Source organism: Tachysurus fulvidraco, chromosome 16 (assembly GCF_022655615.1).
Source record: "Tachysurus fulvidraco isolate hzauxx_2018 chromosome 16, HZAU_PFXX_2.0, whole genome shotgun sequence".
Lineage (NCBI taxonomy): Eukaryota > Metazoa > Chordata > Actinopteri > Siluriformes > Bagridae > Tachysurus > Tachysurus fulvidraco.
Genome location: NC_062533.1, coordinates 2,366,134 through 2,383,633, shown reverse-complemented (window position 1 = coordinate 2,383,633; position 17,500 = coordinate 2,366,134). Strand labels below are relative to the sequence as shown.

At 42.9% G+C, this 17,500-nt stretch overlaps 1 protein-coding gene across 10 annotated transcripts in view; it reads right to left on the bottom strand.

Annotated features, from left to right (window-relative positions):
- Window positions 1–17,500, bottom strand: part of enah (ENAH actin regulator) — a 97,143-nt gene that overhangs the window by 19,330 nt on the left and 60,313 nt on the right. For 9 of the 10 annotated variants that reach the window (XM_047801345.1, XM_047801346.1, XM_047801344.1 and 6 more), the window contains exon 4: window positions 7,913–7,985. In XM_047801345.1, the coding sequence (XP_047657301.1) occupies window positions 7,913–7,985 (73 nt within the window). Of the gene's footprint in view, window positions 1–7,912; window positions 7,986–15,264; window positions 15,489–17,500 lie in introns of those variants that run through there. The other variant, XM_047801347.1, reaches the window with a different exon arrangement.

Sequence of the window (17,500 nt, the reverse complement as noted above, 5' to 3'; positions counted from 1 at the left end):
CCCAGTTCTCCACATTCACACCAGGGTTGTTTTCCCTCTCTGTCCCTTTATCGAGGTTTCCCCAAGACTGAGTGCTTTGTGTACTCTAGTGCAAAAAAAACAAGCAGTGCTGAGAAAGCAGCTTAATATCTGCAAAGCACAAAATCCCTCAGCAAGTCCCTCCCTCAGTAAAGAGCAGAGAAGATCTGCCTTGTAGACATCAGCCGAGCTTTACAGCCACCATGAGTGAGACAAACGCATTAGATCATTAATCAGGTGTTCGAGCTTAGACAGAGGTGAAGACCTTACATGACCTTACATGAGGGAAACAGACTCGCGTCATGTGTAGTTTTAGATGAAGATTAAAGCGGACATGCCGACTACAAGCGTCTTACTTTACTGTGACAATAACACAAAGGAAAACATATGATACTGACAGCAAAGCAAACTTTTGGCCCAAATCCAACCCGATGGGTGTGTGTGTGTTTACATCGGTTCAAAAGGTACAAAAAAATGTTATGTAGATTAAATTCTGTAAATGTGATGAGTGCTAGAAAAGCTCCTATGTGTAACACCTGATCAGAACTGTGTGGTCTGTGTAATGTGATTAATCCACTACTGGGACGCGTCTCCCTCGAGCCCCAGTGTTAATGCAGAACAGAAACACAAACCAGAAGGTGGAACGCCGCAAGTACACTATATTTTACACGGGGACAAAACGGTGAACAGTAGGAACAGGTTATTGTAAATGCTTCACCGGTGAACCATTTTTGTCTTGTCCAGAAGAAATCGTAACATCCCAACAGGCACAAACATGAGAGATGAGGCTGAAGAAATCCACTCAAGCAGGTGATTCATACGAGCTATCGGATGGCATTAATCCCTCATATTTACATTACTTGAACGCTCTGTGTCCTGGTGTCGTACACGATACGCATCAGGACACTAAAAAGACGAAGACATTACTAAGCATTTCACACCCAAACACCACACAGACCTGGAGTAGAATTCCAGTAGAATGTGAACCATGCAGCAGGTCGTCACCGGTTCCTGACATGTAGTCAGACAGACAATAGCTAGAGCGGTGAAAGAGTCGGCTGACTTTAAAAAGGTTATGACGCTGTGATCAGTGTACCAATAGTCTGTTGGAGTAAGTAGTAGATATAGGTATATACTGTATGATGTGCTCTGTAACTGTCAGTGAAAAGCCAGGAGTAAGGTGAAAGTCTTCGTTCTGTCTGAAATCTGATCTAAAACGACCAATTTATTTTGCAGGTCATGTCAACAAAGGACTTGCTCTGGCATGGAGGCAAAACAGACGAGTCAGCACTGGTGACACATGCCGAGTCCTGACTCAAGGCCCGTTTGGACCGCGCGGCTTTTCCGCTCGGCTTTAAAGACCGAGGGTTTCCGTCTCTGTGGACGTCTGCCAGGACGGTCCATATGGAGCCTTCATGGCTTTTCTGCCCAGCAGATTTCACTTAATGCTGACTTCCCCTTTAACGAAAATTCCTTCAAAAAAACCTACAAAATTGACAAGACTCCCTTTCTCACCGTCGTAGCTGTGTGTGAGCTCTGTGAGTGAACAGTGGCTTGATGAGATGCAGAATTGTGTCTCTCCAGAGGAAGCACATGTTCGCTGCACCCTCCATGGCTGGGTAGGTGAGCTGTGATCAGGGCGAGTCGGCTGGATGACAAAACGATCTTTAATTCCTACGGGTCATTCTGTATATCTGAAGTGATCCAAAATACGTCCAGAGTCAACGACAATTAGTATTCTAGTCTGTTCCAGTAGCGCATTCTCTGTGCTGAAGAAAATGATAGGAAATGAAACACCTGTGCTGAAGGCAAGCGGAACAGGAAACCTGTACATCAGCATCCAGCGAGCTATATTTAGCCTCCCATTAAGCCTCTTCATGTCTTTTTAAACAGACACTATTACAGTATATTTGGCGCAGTGAAAAATGGACTCCCTTTTTGCTGTCTCCGAGCTCGGGCCGTCCTGTCGGGAAAGGGATGGGGGCATTTTAAAGAAGAGGAAAAGAAAGCCTGAGAGCAGAGAAGCCAGAGAGAAATAAGAGCAAAACCTGAAAAGCCTACATTTATTTCCACAATACTATATAAACCACTATCAGCAGCATGCTAGTGATCAGCGAAGCACTTACATCTATGTGCTCTTTGCTGCACAAACTGCTGGAAACTGGTCTCTAAAGGATGGACCACGTAGGGGGAGAAAGCTGTAGGACGTTTCGATTCAGATGCAGAAAAACAGGCAGTGACGTCGAGATCTGCGCTGCATAGAACTGATGAAAAGTTAAAACTAATAATAATAATAATAATAATAATTTAAAAAGACTCTCCGTGAAACGTCCTTCCAGAACACAAAAGGTCCGGCTTCACGGTCACGGACGGGTGAGTCTCAGAAGAGATGTATAGAGAGATATAAAGTGTGTGAGCACAAACTCTATACTAAACTAAACTATAAAGGGAGAAGGGATTCAGGCGTGAAGAGCATTTAAGCTCTCAGGTTTGGGCTCAAATAATTAAACAACAATAGAAGCAATTTATATTTAACAGAAGTCTGGGGAGTGACGTATATTATTTCCGGTAAAGGTCAGGTCTGCTGAAACAGAACAGTGTTTACAGAGAGAGCTGCATACGGTGCGGTGGTGACTCTGGTAAAAGCCTAGTAATTGTTCAGAAATGACCGAATCTATTTTCACATAACGCTTTTGCAGTTGTGTGAGAAATTCGGTGTATAATTATGCTCCCATCAGTCCATTGTGATGCGGCATTTTCTGTAGAAGCACTGGTCCACACTCCCACCATTAAAACGTGCTCTGGTGCTCCAGTGACAGAGTAAATGTTACATTACTAAACTCTCTTTGCATTGTTTTGGTAGTGAGAAATTACTCAGCAACTGTGAGTTATATTATGATGATAAAGCTCAGCGGTTAAGGTGTTGGAACACTGATTGGAAGGTCATGAGTTTAAATCCCAGGTCCAACAAGCTGCCACTCCTGGGGTCCTTAACCCTCAATTGCTCAGCGAGATAAATGCAAGCTGTTCTGGATAAGAGTGTCTGCCAAATGCCGTAAATGTAAAATCCGAGGGAAAGCCAAGTCTACGTGAATACTTGGGCGATGTTCCATATTAGAAAAACACTGTACTACTGGATACTGTAATGACACCACACACACACACACACACACACACACACACACACACACACACACACACACACATAAGTGCATGTAATTCCAAAATCATTCTGTAGATTTGAGGCACCATGAATGGTCAGACTATAAACACGTCTTCGTGCCGGTCCACCATGACCAGCGACTGTAGAAGAATTGTGACGATAATGTACAGCTTACAAAGCTTACAGCCTTGATATGTGAGCGGTGCAAAAACCTCTCTGGCCTCAGCACGGACTTGTCCTGAAATAACACCAGATCCATCTGAGGTATGATCAAATACAAAACACTTCATAAATCAGTGGGTCCGAAGTCAAGAAGGTGAATTACGGATATTCCCCACTGCTTCGGTCTCTGCTCGCTGCACAGGCCAATGACCTGACGGGAATTTTTCCATCATATCGATATTTTTCATCATATAGTGATCAAAGTCACTATTTATATTCCGGTGTCCTTCTCCTGTATAACATTCATCTAAAAAAAAAAAATCAATCTATATTAATAAATCCACAAAAAAAAGAAAAGAATCAATGACCTTCAGAAGCGTTTGATTCCCAGCAGTAGAAACAGATATGACATTCCATGACAAGCTGTCAGCTAATTACGGCTCTCTGACGAGTCGTTAGTGCCGAGTGCTGAAGCTGGCAGCTCGACTCTACAGCGCTCTGATAGTAAGTGGGGCCACTGACAGCCATTTATAAACATGTGTGAGCAACCTGCTCTGCATTCCTCCACAGCTGTCTTCAGTGGCCAGCATTGTATGAGGTTTGCATCACGGAATGACATCAGGCTCCAAGCATTTAACCAGCTCCATTGACTGGAATCGCTAAATATGGCAGTGGGCTGGAAGTGTGGCTGAGCACGAGGCTCCATTACACATACACAAAGACATTCCCTCAGAACGCAAGCCTGCCACTTTTCAGCAGATTCTTTGCAGATTAGGTGAGGGATCCTTATACGGAGGGATCTTTATATACACAACCTGACATGGCTGATGAGTCCAAGCTGTTGCTAACTTTGCTTCCATAACGCAGCACTCTCACACATCCGGAACGATCATATTAATACAGAAATTTAGGAGGTAGCTAATGATCAACCAGCATACTATAAATATGACACGAACAGATTCATACTGAGTGTTTAAGATGTAAAAGCATGCTCATAGGTGGATAACATGAACGCTGCTGCAGCTAATTTTCTCGCTGGTGTATTATTCTCAATCGTCGAAACAAAACGTGACGGATGGAATTAAAAATCTGAAATATGAAGGGTTGCCGTGCCAACCCATTTATCCTACAGTTTATCAGCAGTAGCCTGGCTAATTATAGTCCTGAGAGTGCAGGGGTAACATTAGATCCATTCCAATTTCTTGCTAAGAAGCCGGTGAAACAACGTGAGGAGCAGTTTACACGTCAACACGATCAGACTCTCTAAGAAATCAGAGTATGACTTGTTGATCCAAACCTGAGCACCGAATCTGATAAATAATGATGTACGGTAATGAATCTCTGAGCTGAAAGAATAATTCGCTCTGGAGAGCCTGCTGAGAACAGAATTATAGATGGGAATAAATGAAGTGACCTTCATGATCGACTGCACGTAAGCTTTATCGTAAGCTGATAAAACCACAGCTAAATATTTTGTAGTTCCATAAATATACACCGTCTCTGGTATGAGATCGGAAAGAACGATCATTAATTTTTGCTCTACACCGAAGATATTTGGGTTTGAGGGGAAAAAAAAGACTGGAATTTTAATTTTCATTTACTGATATATTCCTAATCGTGTTGAACAAGCCGGAATATGGCACTATTTGTTTGGACCCACTTATTTTTAAGTGATCGATATTATTGGAACATGTGATGTCTCTTCATACCCTGGTGTGTGCTGTTAGATTGATGTTCTTACAAGTAATAATTCTGGATGGAACCCCTTGTTAAAAAGGATAAACCCACATGAAGACCAGATGGATGTCTATGGAGGAAAAATGCAAGGCATTTTGACGCACAACAATCATTGCACAAGCTTTAGACAAACCCACTACAACAATGTGGACTGTCCTGAAAAAAAAACTAACAAATAATAATAAACCACCGGTGAACCAAAGACACTGAACGGATTGGCCAAGAAAAACAACATCATCTGATGACCAACACTGTAGTTTGGAGGTTTTCCTTGACAGCTCTCATCAGTGGCACCAACAATTTCCACAGAGCAAGCTGGAGATCACAAAGGAACACAGAGATAAGCCACAAACGATCTGGAGCTAAGACGAACCTCTAGCAAGTGACAGAAAGGACAAAGTATGGAGGAAGAATCGATCTGCTCATGCTTCAAAACACACAAGCTCATGAGTCCAGCATGGAGAAGGATGCGTCATGGCTTGGATACTTCTGAACAGTCTCACTAATCTTTATTGATGAACGAGCTCATGGTGGGAGCAGCAGCAGAATTCAGTCTACAGAAACATTGTCTGACTTTTCACAGAGAAATGCTTTCGATCTAACCGTGAGCGACTTCATCATTCAGTAAGAAATGATCTAAAACACTTTGCAATCCTAATAAAGGTCTTCATCAGTAGGAAAAGTGTAAGGTTTTAAACTGAACAGGACAGTCAGTAGACCTTAACCCAACTTTGAGACTTTAGCATCATTAGACTCCTATCAGTTTGTCTGTTTAACAGACGAGTGTAATGTTTATGCAGCGACCATCAGTAATAAAGGGTTTTTTTCCCCAAGGTGAACTCTCGTTCGTGTGTTTAACAACGGTCAAGACAAACCTAGCCCTATGTTATGTGTAGATGATCAATACAGTCCTCAATCACTTGTCACACTCCTGTCAGTACGACCTTCAGCCCAATGCTACCTGTGGGTGTTTAATGGAAACTGAGAAAGGCTTCACACTTCCTTTACTGATAGAGGGATCCATAATGGGCTCAGAGATGTCTACAGATGATAAATGGGAAGTGCTGAGGTAAAAATATTTGCTGAAATGTTGCTGGATTTACAGTCTTAAGACCCTTAAAATTAACTTTTGGCTTAAAAAAAATGGTTCTAAATGTAGATAAAGCACAATAATAAATATTTGTAAGTATATTTTCAGGGGAATCGATGATTGTGATTGACACCAATTAGATTTAAATGCATATTTTGGTCATTTAAGCTCCAGCTTTTCAAATAGCATTCATAACTGAGCCCTGAGCAGGTATCGGTATCTATTTTGGTCTAAAGGGAAAGAATACTAACAAAGAAGCCATGATGTTGGCTACAATAAGACGATACTTTTGAACGTGAGCCAAAGTACATAAATTTCTCTTTCGACACTAATAAGGGAACCGGTTCAGGCGGTACCACGACTCTTAGCACGGGTGAGTAGTGCTCTTAAATAAACAAACAAAATATACCTAACCTTAAGATCATACCTGGGACAGTGGAGGCTCATTGGGGTAACAATGCTCCTGGAACTGGGGCTACAATCAGTTTGGAGGGAATCATGAAGGATCCAAATACCAGGCAATTCTAGTGAAAAGCCCAAAGGCTAAAACACTTAAAGGCAGGGTCTCTGATTTTTGAGAAATGCTTCAGAAAACTGAGTCGGGACGAATAATAAACAAAAATCAAAACAAACATGTAGCCAATGAGCAGAAAGGGGCGTTTCACAAATAACACCTCTTTTTTTATTGTAGTAATGTAGAGAGGCAGCTACAACCGTGTTTGTAACTCAGGAGTTATCGACTCGGGAAACTCCGACCTGTGAATATGTGGTCGACTTTACTTAAGACGCCGAGGCGCTTTTTTCCTTCTCGATAGGTGAGTAACGTTGGTTTTGCTTTGTTACACAGAACTAATATATGCCTTTGTCCTTTACATCATTATGCTTGTGTGGCATTTTTGCTTGTTTGTTTATCTACAATCGTATTGTTCTTCCCTTCAGCTATGATAAAGACACGTTTCTTTCTGTTAGTCGCCTGGGTTACGTATGTATGTGTGGGCGGAGCTATCGATACAGGGGTGGGACCCGTTTGGGTTAGGGACGTGTTTGTTTTGGTGAATTTATGTGTCAACACTGGCTTTCAAAAATCGGAGACCTCACCTTTAAGATGAAGAATTTCACTTACTAAATGAATGAACTACTAACGACCATCATCCATTTCTATCTAACACTAAAATATTGTTTTACATAATTACTAATTAAACAATGTAATTAAATAAAAAAAGAAAGAAAAAAAGAAAGAAAAAGGCAAAAGTAAAATATTGCTGAGCCAAACTGACTGTTACAAACACTGAACGTAGTGAATGGAGAGGTTTTCACTTTAATTTAAAAGGTTGGAATTTCACAATAAGGTTGAAAAGTTTCTGACAACTGATCTTTTATACCACAAAAACATGGCATTTTAACACGTGTGTGTAGACCTTTTCTATAAAAAAGTAAATAAATGTACACCGTACGCATCTGATACACTCTTGTGTTAAACAGCTTGGCCTTCCTTTATCTCACAAGCTTCATGTTCATCCGCACTCGTTCTTATAAAGTTAAAAAAAAGACACATGAAGAGGTAACACAACAGCTCAAAAACATCGATGTCTTAAAAAACTTTGGATTTAGCTAAAGAAACAAAAACTTGTCAACTATTCTGAATTACTGGTTGATTTGTACAACTTGAGCAACTCTTATTATTATAATACGGACTTTACTGGTTAAACCACAGCTTTTGATACAAGGAGTCTGATACTCACCGTCTCTGCATCTCCAGCTCCTCTGGCGAGGGGCCATTCTGCACCTGAGGACTCTGTCTTGGCAACGTCGGGCCTTTAGAGAGAGAGAGAGAGAGAGAGAGAGAGAGAGAGAGAGAGAGAGAGAGAGAGAGAGAGAGAGACAGAAAGAAAAAAAAACCTCAATCAATCGCCAACTTCGGGAACTACAAGAAGACAAAATTGATTAATTACACTGAGCCGGCTGGTTAAGACACAATGCAGGTGGAAATAAGATTTCAGAGAGCAGCATGTAAGTGCTGCTGTAGATGGAATGGGGAGTTCCAGCTTTTCTGCCTGTGCTTATTCAGACTGTAGAGAGGTCCCGCAGCATGAGCCAAAGCGAAAGGGCAAACAGACGGCAAACACTACCAAATGTCCAACTAGTCCAAATGCTGGCTTTCACACTGCAGGGCAGAATCAATGCAGTATTGAGCAGATGTGTGTGAATCGATGCTTCACTGAGTAGGTGATAGTCCTTACACACTTTATTACTGCACTACCTATGGCATTTCCTGCCTGGTGTCTTCACACGCCGGCCCAATAAAACAAAAAAACCTACAGTATGTATCGCTTAAACCTCAAAGCGCTCGGCACATTAAGGTAGAGTTTTGTTCGCCCGAGTGTGTCAAAGTGAGCCAGAAGCTACATCCTGTATATAAACGCCTGCCCTGCCGCAGCAACGGACCGAAATGCCCTAAAAGTAAACGCACAGCTGTAGTTTTGGCCGTGGGTTCCAGTGCACTGAATGTTAAAGAACACAATTAACACACCGTATTTAAATTAGTGTTGAATTATAATTAATACAAGACCATGTGGGGGATATAGGCACGGAAGTCCCAACCGACCGACTGTGCTTTAGACTTACAAACGAAAAATGCTAGAAGTTATCTAGTTATTTAAACAGTCAAGGCAAAGCAAAATCAAACCCTACTTCACTTGTGCTTTTAGTTATCGGTTTGCATTCAGAATAAGAATCAGGTCTATTGGCCGAGTGTGTTTTTAAACAAACAAGGAATCTGGTACCATGGCTGTTGTGACCCGCCAAAGTCCAGACATAAAATAATGACTGTTTATTTTACAGACAATTTAAATAAAGCCTGCTAGACGTGAGGAGTCGTGTCCAGTTGAAAAGGTTGTGTCCAGGGTGTGAAGGGTCTGTAATGCTGTTTTCTGCTTCTTGTGGAAGTCATGGAAAGTGGGCAGAAGAACACAAATGATTTTTTTTTCACTTCAGTCTGTACTGGTGAAGTTTTTGCACAGGATGGATTCAAACTGTACCAGCAGCTCCTGTGGCAGACCATACTTCCTCATCTGGTGCAGAAATTACACCCTCTGCTGGACCTATCTGAGTTCATGTTGGACGCCCAATTCAGGTCTTTGGAAATGATGGTTCCCAGAAACCTCACGGTCTCTACATACGACACCGGGCTGTTGGCTATTGTAAGGGTTGATGCAGTGGCGGTTCTCCACTGCCAGAAGCCAGATAGCTGTTGGAATTCGGAGGGGAGGATTTTCTGCATTATTGTGTTAAAAGCCAAACTGCAGTCATCAAAGCCAATTGTGCATTATGTCCCTGGGCAATCGATGTGTTACAGGACGTAGTGCAGCCCCATGACAAGGGATTCATCCACTGACCTTTTTGATCCTTTAGCAAACTGCTGGGGAGGTCCAACAACTGTTCTGTGATATTCCTCAGGTGGGCCAATACCAGCTGGCCAAAGGATTCATCATGACAAATGTAAGAGCAACAGGAATGTAGTGATGTAGCCCTGTGATGGAGGGTTTCTGTTGGGACTGGAATGATGGTATAGTGTTTGAAACAGAAAGTGCCAAAGCCATCTAGGATAACCCGATATTTTTTTCCATGAGGATCAGTCCTCGTGTCCTTGATTTTACAAACATAAATCATAATATTGAAAGCACACAGCAAACTGACATCTGAAATACTAAAGAAGAGGAAAAAAATGTTGTTGTAATGGTTAAAGTAAAAGTCCAGACCTCAAGCCTGTTGAGATTCTGTACATAAACAAACACCCTCAAACATCAATGATAAGAAGCAATGTTGTAAAGAATAGTGGGCCAAAATTTACCCAGAACACTGTAAAAAGTGTCCAAAGTGCGCTCGCACACACACACACACACACACACACACACACACACACACACACACACACACACACACACACACACACACAAGTGGCCAGCCATTTATGCTGCGGCGCCCGGGGAGCAGTTGGGGGGATTCGGTGCCTTGCTCAAGGGCACCTCAGTCGTGGTATTGCCCGAGACTCGATCCAATAACCTTAGGGTTAGGAGTCAAACTAACCATTAGGCCACGACTTCCCCCTACAATTGTTATGTAAGTCCTGATTAATAAAAGCACAGAACTGATGAAGGATGCGATTTCTTTGTTTTGTTTTTTTCCAATGAGCGTGTAATTATCTAATAATTTTTAACACTGGTTCTGTTTTCTCCTCGTGCAGACGAGACATCTGATATCTCTTTACCATTCTCCATCGCTGTGTTTCTACGACCAATGAGGTTTCCTAGTATGTTTTCAGCCCCACATATCCCTCAACGAATGTTTGCTTTTTAGTGATGCATATCGTAAACCAGACCCAACCCTTTAGCCATAAACGCAGTATCGCTGTCACTTTGATTTATTCATGGCTAACAGGAGTAACCTTTCAAGTCCCCTTATACCCGACACAACTGGTGCACAGCGGCTACACGGTTAGTCGTCAACCTGCGTACGAAAAGTGGCAAATATCACTTCACACAAGCGAGACGCCTCTTATTCAGGTAAGTGCCTGGTCCCACTCAAACATGACCCTGTTTGCCACTTTAAAAGCTCACTGAAAGTCGGTAATTTGAAGTGCTGCATCAGATGTGACAAAACGCATGAGTTTGTACAGACCTGGAGGGTTTCCGTGGTCTGAAATCTCCACACTACGACGGTTGAGTGTGAGATGAGTGACTCTGTGCTGTTGGGTCTAAAACAAATACGTTTTTTGGAACGCATCTCAATTTTTCTAATCTGGAAAAGAAGTGTTCAGGATTCACTAGTTAACTGTACACAATTTCCTCAAGTCTTGTTTGAATAACCGAGTACTTTAAGCATGGAGTCACGTCTAACGCGAATAAGCTGAACTTAGAGCTATTAGTCTGCAATATAACGTGATACCAGGACGGAATTTACTCTACATTATGAATGATAAGTAAAAAAAGAATCTACAAAAGTATCCAAACCCTGACAGTTTACTGCCGGATAAACAGTTCGCTTAGAATAAACCCGAGTCCTCAAACCCAAGACGTTGTAAAGAATATAAAGTTTCACCTTGTATATAAACCCCAGGCTGTTCAGTCCTGTGGTTAAAACTGTGCTGTAGTGTTTCTCGCTACGTGATCTGATGTTGTTTATAAACTATAACTACACATGCCTTAACTTTTAGTCGATTCCTGACTTCAAACTCTCAATCATTTAGTGATATTAGCAGATGCCACAGAAGAGGGACAAACACTGGACAAACACTACACCCACAGTGTCACACGCGTGCTACTAATTACAGTCTATTCTCAAACAGAAGACAACCAATGAGTCAGCAGGAGCAGTTGTTGTGGCCGGTTGTCGTCTCCCACTTAATGCAGTCAATAAGTAATATCTTGCTTCTAACAAGGCTGTAATGACGTCTCGCTCGCTTACCGACCTGCTCAACACGGTCGAATAACAGCACTTAGAGCTTGGAGCAGGTCCAGAAGCACTCGGTGTCACGTCTGATGGGAACTTCTCTTCTGTTATAGCAATGTCCTAATCTACTGCTATGCCTCCATCCCATCCACCCATCCATCTCTCTTTACAACAGCAAAATATTCAAACCATAAAACCAAGCATGAGACTTAACCGCTAAACATCTCTAAGGCAAAAGAGCACAGGTTAGAAAAACAATGTTCAGAAGAAAGAGCAGCACATACAGGAGCGGATGGAAAAGGCATGATTCTTCTGGCAGCAGATGTACCGTATCAGTCCATCCTTACAGTCTTTGGGAGGGTCATTAACCATTACGAGTGCGCTGGCACCACAGTCCACAGCGTCCCGCGAACTTACAGAGAGAATCATGGTGTCAGAAACACAACAGTGCTCTGGAAATATAGGAGCGGAGTGAGCGTAGGCAGGCTGGGAGCTGCGACGCCCTGCCGTGACGTTTACAGAGGAGGAAGCTAAACTGTCCATCATACTTTCCGGCATGGATTAATTATTCATGACTGGCTGAATGGAGAGTAAGATACTGTTGCCCTTCAAACCAGATCAGCCTCAGTGTGAACTCAGGCAAGAGAGAAGAACTCTTTCACTAGCAATCAATCGGTGTGAAAAGCTGACACAAAAACATGTGCAGTACTACAGAGAGAATATACACAATACTGTAATTATGAAAAGAGATGGAAGACTGTGTGTCACACAACTATATGTTTTTGACCATATAGTGCACCTACATGGTTCCTCTCAAAATCTTCCTGATTGTCTCAATCAAGGTTTTATAGAAGCAGCCTTTGACACATATACATTACAGCACAGTGAAATTCTTCATTCACATATCTGACTGTGAAAGTCGGGTCTGAGCTCAGGGTCAGCCATCATACAGCACCTGGAGCAGACAGAGTCAAGTGGGGCAGGTTGGCAGTGCTGGGGCTTGAACCCTGATCCTCAGATCAACAACCCATAGCCTCTGATCAACAACCCATGGCCTCTGATCAACAACCCATGGCCTCTGATCAACAACCCATGGCCTCAGATCAACAACCCATGGCCTCTGATCAACAACCCATAGCCTCAGATCAACAACCCATGGCCTCTGATCAACAACCCATAGCCTCAGATCAACAACCCATGGCCTCAGATCAACAACCCATAGCCTCTGATCAACAACCCATAGCCTCAGATCAACAACCCATGGCCTCAGATCAACAACCCATAGCCTCTGATCAATAACCCATGGCCTCTGATCAACAACCCATGGCCTCTGATCAATAACCCATAGCTTAAGCCACCACTTTTCTCACCACAGTCATGTCTGGCTTGCGCATTAGGGACAAATTTATTTCCCCTAAAGCCGCTTTGCCGACCCGTTAAAAACACTGTAGGAAAAAAAAAACCCTTGGTTGAACTGAAGATACTACTTGCTTTAGCTCAGATCTCAGGAGAATATTAGACCCAGTGCTATGAGATCATCTGTTCCTGGTGGTCAGTAATATAAAACAGCATTTGGGGAAAACAGCCTGATTGCCCTGAAAGAGGAATTTAAGACAAGACCTCCTCAAATCTGTCCAAAATGCATGAAGCCCATCACATCTCTCACTGAACCCTAACGAACTACTGCATGGTAAATAATATGCATGTATAAAAAAAGCAGCTTTACAGAACAAACATAGAACTAAAAGTTAATATAAAGAATAATATAAAGATTAATATAATACAAAATTCATGATTGATATTAGTTATATGTAAATGTGTATGTATTTATCCCCAATGAGCGAGTCTGAGGTGACTCAGGTGACTGTGGGGAGGAAAAACTCGAAACCTTGAGAGGAACCAAACTCAAAGGTGAACCTCATCCTCGTCTGGGTGACACTGGGGGTGTATTATATATTTATATTCACACCCCCAGTGTCACCCAGACGAGGATGAGGTTCCCCTTTGAGTTTGGTTCCTCTCAAGTACAGTCTAACAGATGTATAGATGCAAAAGATCACGGAGTTCACATCTCCTCTGTAGTATCGCAGATGAGCTGCAGGTTTCCTGAAACCCACAAGGATAAACTGTAGAGAAAGGAGGGATGGATTCTGCTCTCTCCCACATCACCCATATCTTTTAGGATCACACTGCACTGTGATGCCAGACTCATTTCTTAATAACTACGCGGCGCGTTAAAGTGCTACAGCAACAAGTCAGAGAGTCGAGCGACACTTTCCAGCAGCGTGCCTCATTAACACACCCCGAGGCTGTTACTCAGCAACAGAACCAAATCAATCATTAAACTGCTCATTCGAGAAGCATCTTACTGCTCAACACAGACAGGTGTGGAAATGAGGAGGAGGGGGAGGATCTCTCACACACACACACACACACACACACACACACACACACACACACACACACACACACACACACACACACACACACACACACACACACACACACACACACGTTGTCGCTGTACTTCGATTGGACGAGGTGAGCTTCCTGAAATCCCTTCACAGAGCTCTGATGGGTTTCATTGTGTGGACTTTCTGAAGCCAGTGAAATAAGAATCCAGAGCATCGCAGATCCCGAACATTCCAGAGTACGGTTTCACGGTTCAGCTCTAAAGCATGTGACCATGAGCGGCATCTTACTGTACGTCTCAATAAATAACAGTGAGGTGATCAAGTGCAAGAGGACGCATTTCCTCGGGTGGATGTCATGCCCGACCCCCTAGGGTTAGGTTTGACAGAAGTTATGAAATGCACATTTTGTACGAGCATCTCAGGTCTCAGGTCTTTTCCTGGGAACAGAGAGAGAGACAGAGAGTCTGGCAAGCAGCAGCACTGATGACAGGGTCTACTAAAAAAAAGTTGTAAAGGTTCCAGTTTCCATTCCAGAGGGTCCCAGTTTATTCCTCCCACATGAGCCCTTAACCACTCAGCACAAGAGAACTAGTCCCTAGTCCACTGTTATGGGTATAAGATGTCAGCGTGCTCTTTTTTGAGCCTGACCACCAAGACGTTACATAAAGGCACCATCTGATCCTTCCAGAGAGGGTAGAGTGGAGACATCCAAGCAAAGTCACCTAATAAAAGAAGCTCTGCATAGAGACAGAGGGGCCAAAAACAACTGCACAAATCAAGAAATAAACAAATAAATAAAAGCATTCCATGGGGTAAAGGGTGAACAAAGACTAAGCTACGCAGATAGCAGCAATGGTGCACATAAAACATTAACATTTCTTTCCGGCCAAAACTATCAGTGACGTACGATGCTGCGGTCTGTATCCACGCTTGAGTTTTGTTCATGATTCCCAGCTATAGGAAGCACGAGCACACGAGGATATGAGAGAGATGTGAATTGAAAGTGAAGAGGACACATCATCATCATCATCAGACATCAGTGTACCTGTGAAACCAGGACCCAGTCACAGCAGTAACAGTCACACCAGTCAGCCAACCTCTCAGCCACCTGCTCCACTGCAGTTCAGCCTCAAACTAAACCTCTGAGGACATTCGCTGCTAGAATAAAATGCTCCACAGACCTAAACAAATTGTATTGTGGTTTTGTGGAGGTTCTGTTAAAGCAGACTTACTCCTTAAGATGATCTTAGCCCGGCTGACCCTTTGCTCCTTGAAACAGCCGACTCGTGGAGCGGGCATGTTGCGCCGGTGTCTTCTCTTCCTCTCTGAAGCAACCCTGCTCAAGCTGGGATTTTATTTATTTATTTATTTATTTCAGAAATAAAGGCTACAAGGCTTTGTAGAAGCTCAAGCACAGGTAGAAGAGAACAGTGAGGACTGATAGTCTGTGAGACCGGGGAACCAGAGTTCATCAATAAAAAGCGGGGCACGTTACGTCACTTATCCCATCATCATGTCAAAACAGTCTCGTGATGTATTCACCGTCATGTGGTTTTATTAGCCAAGACATCAACACATACCAGACATGTCTCTCCCAAACTCACTTGTCCACTCCCTCTTTGCCCCCCAGAACGAACCCCGGGCCAGATTTTCCCCTAGATACCATCAAAATCTGGACCTTCATTCTGACCAATGCATCAGGGCCCTAAATCACGCCAAGCCAGCGTGAGGTCCCCCTCGTGCTGACATACACAAGCTGATCCCAAACACTTGACCTGTATTCTTCTGTGTCAACATGTCATCACAACAGAGTATTTATAACGTAAAAAAAGGCAGAAAGATCCAACACCTGACCTGACACAGAATGACCCTACTGGTTGGGGTAGAAAGCTATATGCAAGCCAGTGACCAGCTACTAAAATAAGAGTCTCAGTGAGATGTTTGTATGTTCAGTTGTACACCAAGGCTGAGAGACAGGGTATTAAAAACAGCTTCGGTCTGTCTAAACCATGTGAACGTTTTTCTGTGAGAAGTATTGATTCTTTCAGACGTGCTACAGGGTGGTATATCTGCATGAAACTACCCAGTGAGTCATCGTCCTGAACAGCACTCGCACATCACCAGGAACACAACAAGCATGTTCTTACTGGCCACTTCAGAAAAAAACTGGTTCGTGACGAAAGCAAAACTGATGACAGCATCGTCTTAAGATGGGGGTATAAATCCCTGCCCTGACAGAGAGCCAGCATTGAGCTATGAAGACCTCATGATGAGAGAGAGATGACTTCATGGAGCGGCACACCTGCTTTCTTCTGTTTTCCTTTGCTTCGGCAATAAAAACCAGGTGTAGGTTTGTCACTCCGACCCTGCACATGTCACAGATCCTGTGCAACAGCCGGTTCGTCTTTCTTTAAATAGTTTATTCTTAAAAATAAAAATAAATTCGCATTAAACCCCAGCAACCGGGCGACTCCGGTTTCAGACCAGACCGTAAATAATCACACCGTGCCACACATTCAGGTAAACATACAGCTGCTGTAATTCCTTCTAAATTACATCGTAGTGATGAAACCAGTGGAGAAGGTGTTTACCAGCATCAAGCTAAACCGCACTAAACCGGCGAGCGATCACAAGCCGCCATCTAAAATAGCATGAGCGTGAACACAGGAGCTGTAAACAATGGCAAAATAAGCCTGGTGCTAACCGACACGTCATCAAGCTATTTTACGAGCTTGACCTCAGGATCCATAAGCTCTCGCCATCAACAGGCAGTTCCTCATACTCACAACAGGGACAGTCCGGGGACAAAAAAAAGAAGAAATATACAAAGTAGAGCTGGTGTTGAGGATTTGCGTTCTTCTTCATACTCGATTATACATACTTTCCTTCTGGGAGAAGATCTTAGTCAGCTCCAGGGATAAGCTTTTTGTTCAACTTGACAGCTCAATACAACTCTACTGTATATATATCAATACAACTCATATATATATTTTGAGACTAGAGCCTGCGAGGGAAATAAAGAGAGAAAACTGCCCTGGGTAAAAATTCTCAGCCCTATTAAAAAAAAGAAAAAAAAGAAGAAGAAATAAAAAAGTGCCACAGATTGAAAAAGTGATATTAAAACACACCGCATCGGCAAAAATCATTAAACTCCCCACTGAGGCAGATAAGAAAAGCTCATCGTCAAGCACCTGGTTTTATACCGAAAGCAGCCAAAATGTCTTATTTCTTTAGGATAGCGTGATTATCGGCATGTCAGTGAAGAAGCCATAATTAACTGTACTTTGCATAATTAAGCACATCGCTATAAGGTAATTAATAGATAGTGATAAAGAGCGAGAATCTGCAGCTTCCTGGGGTGATAACAGGAGTCCAGCAGTGGGAGAAGATCGCTGTGTTCATGTACAGAGCAGCAACAGGAAGTTATAGGGATAGAAGAATGCTTTGTGGCCACATGCACACATACAG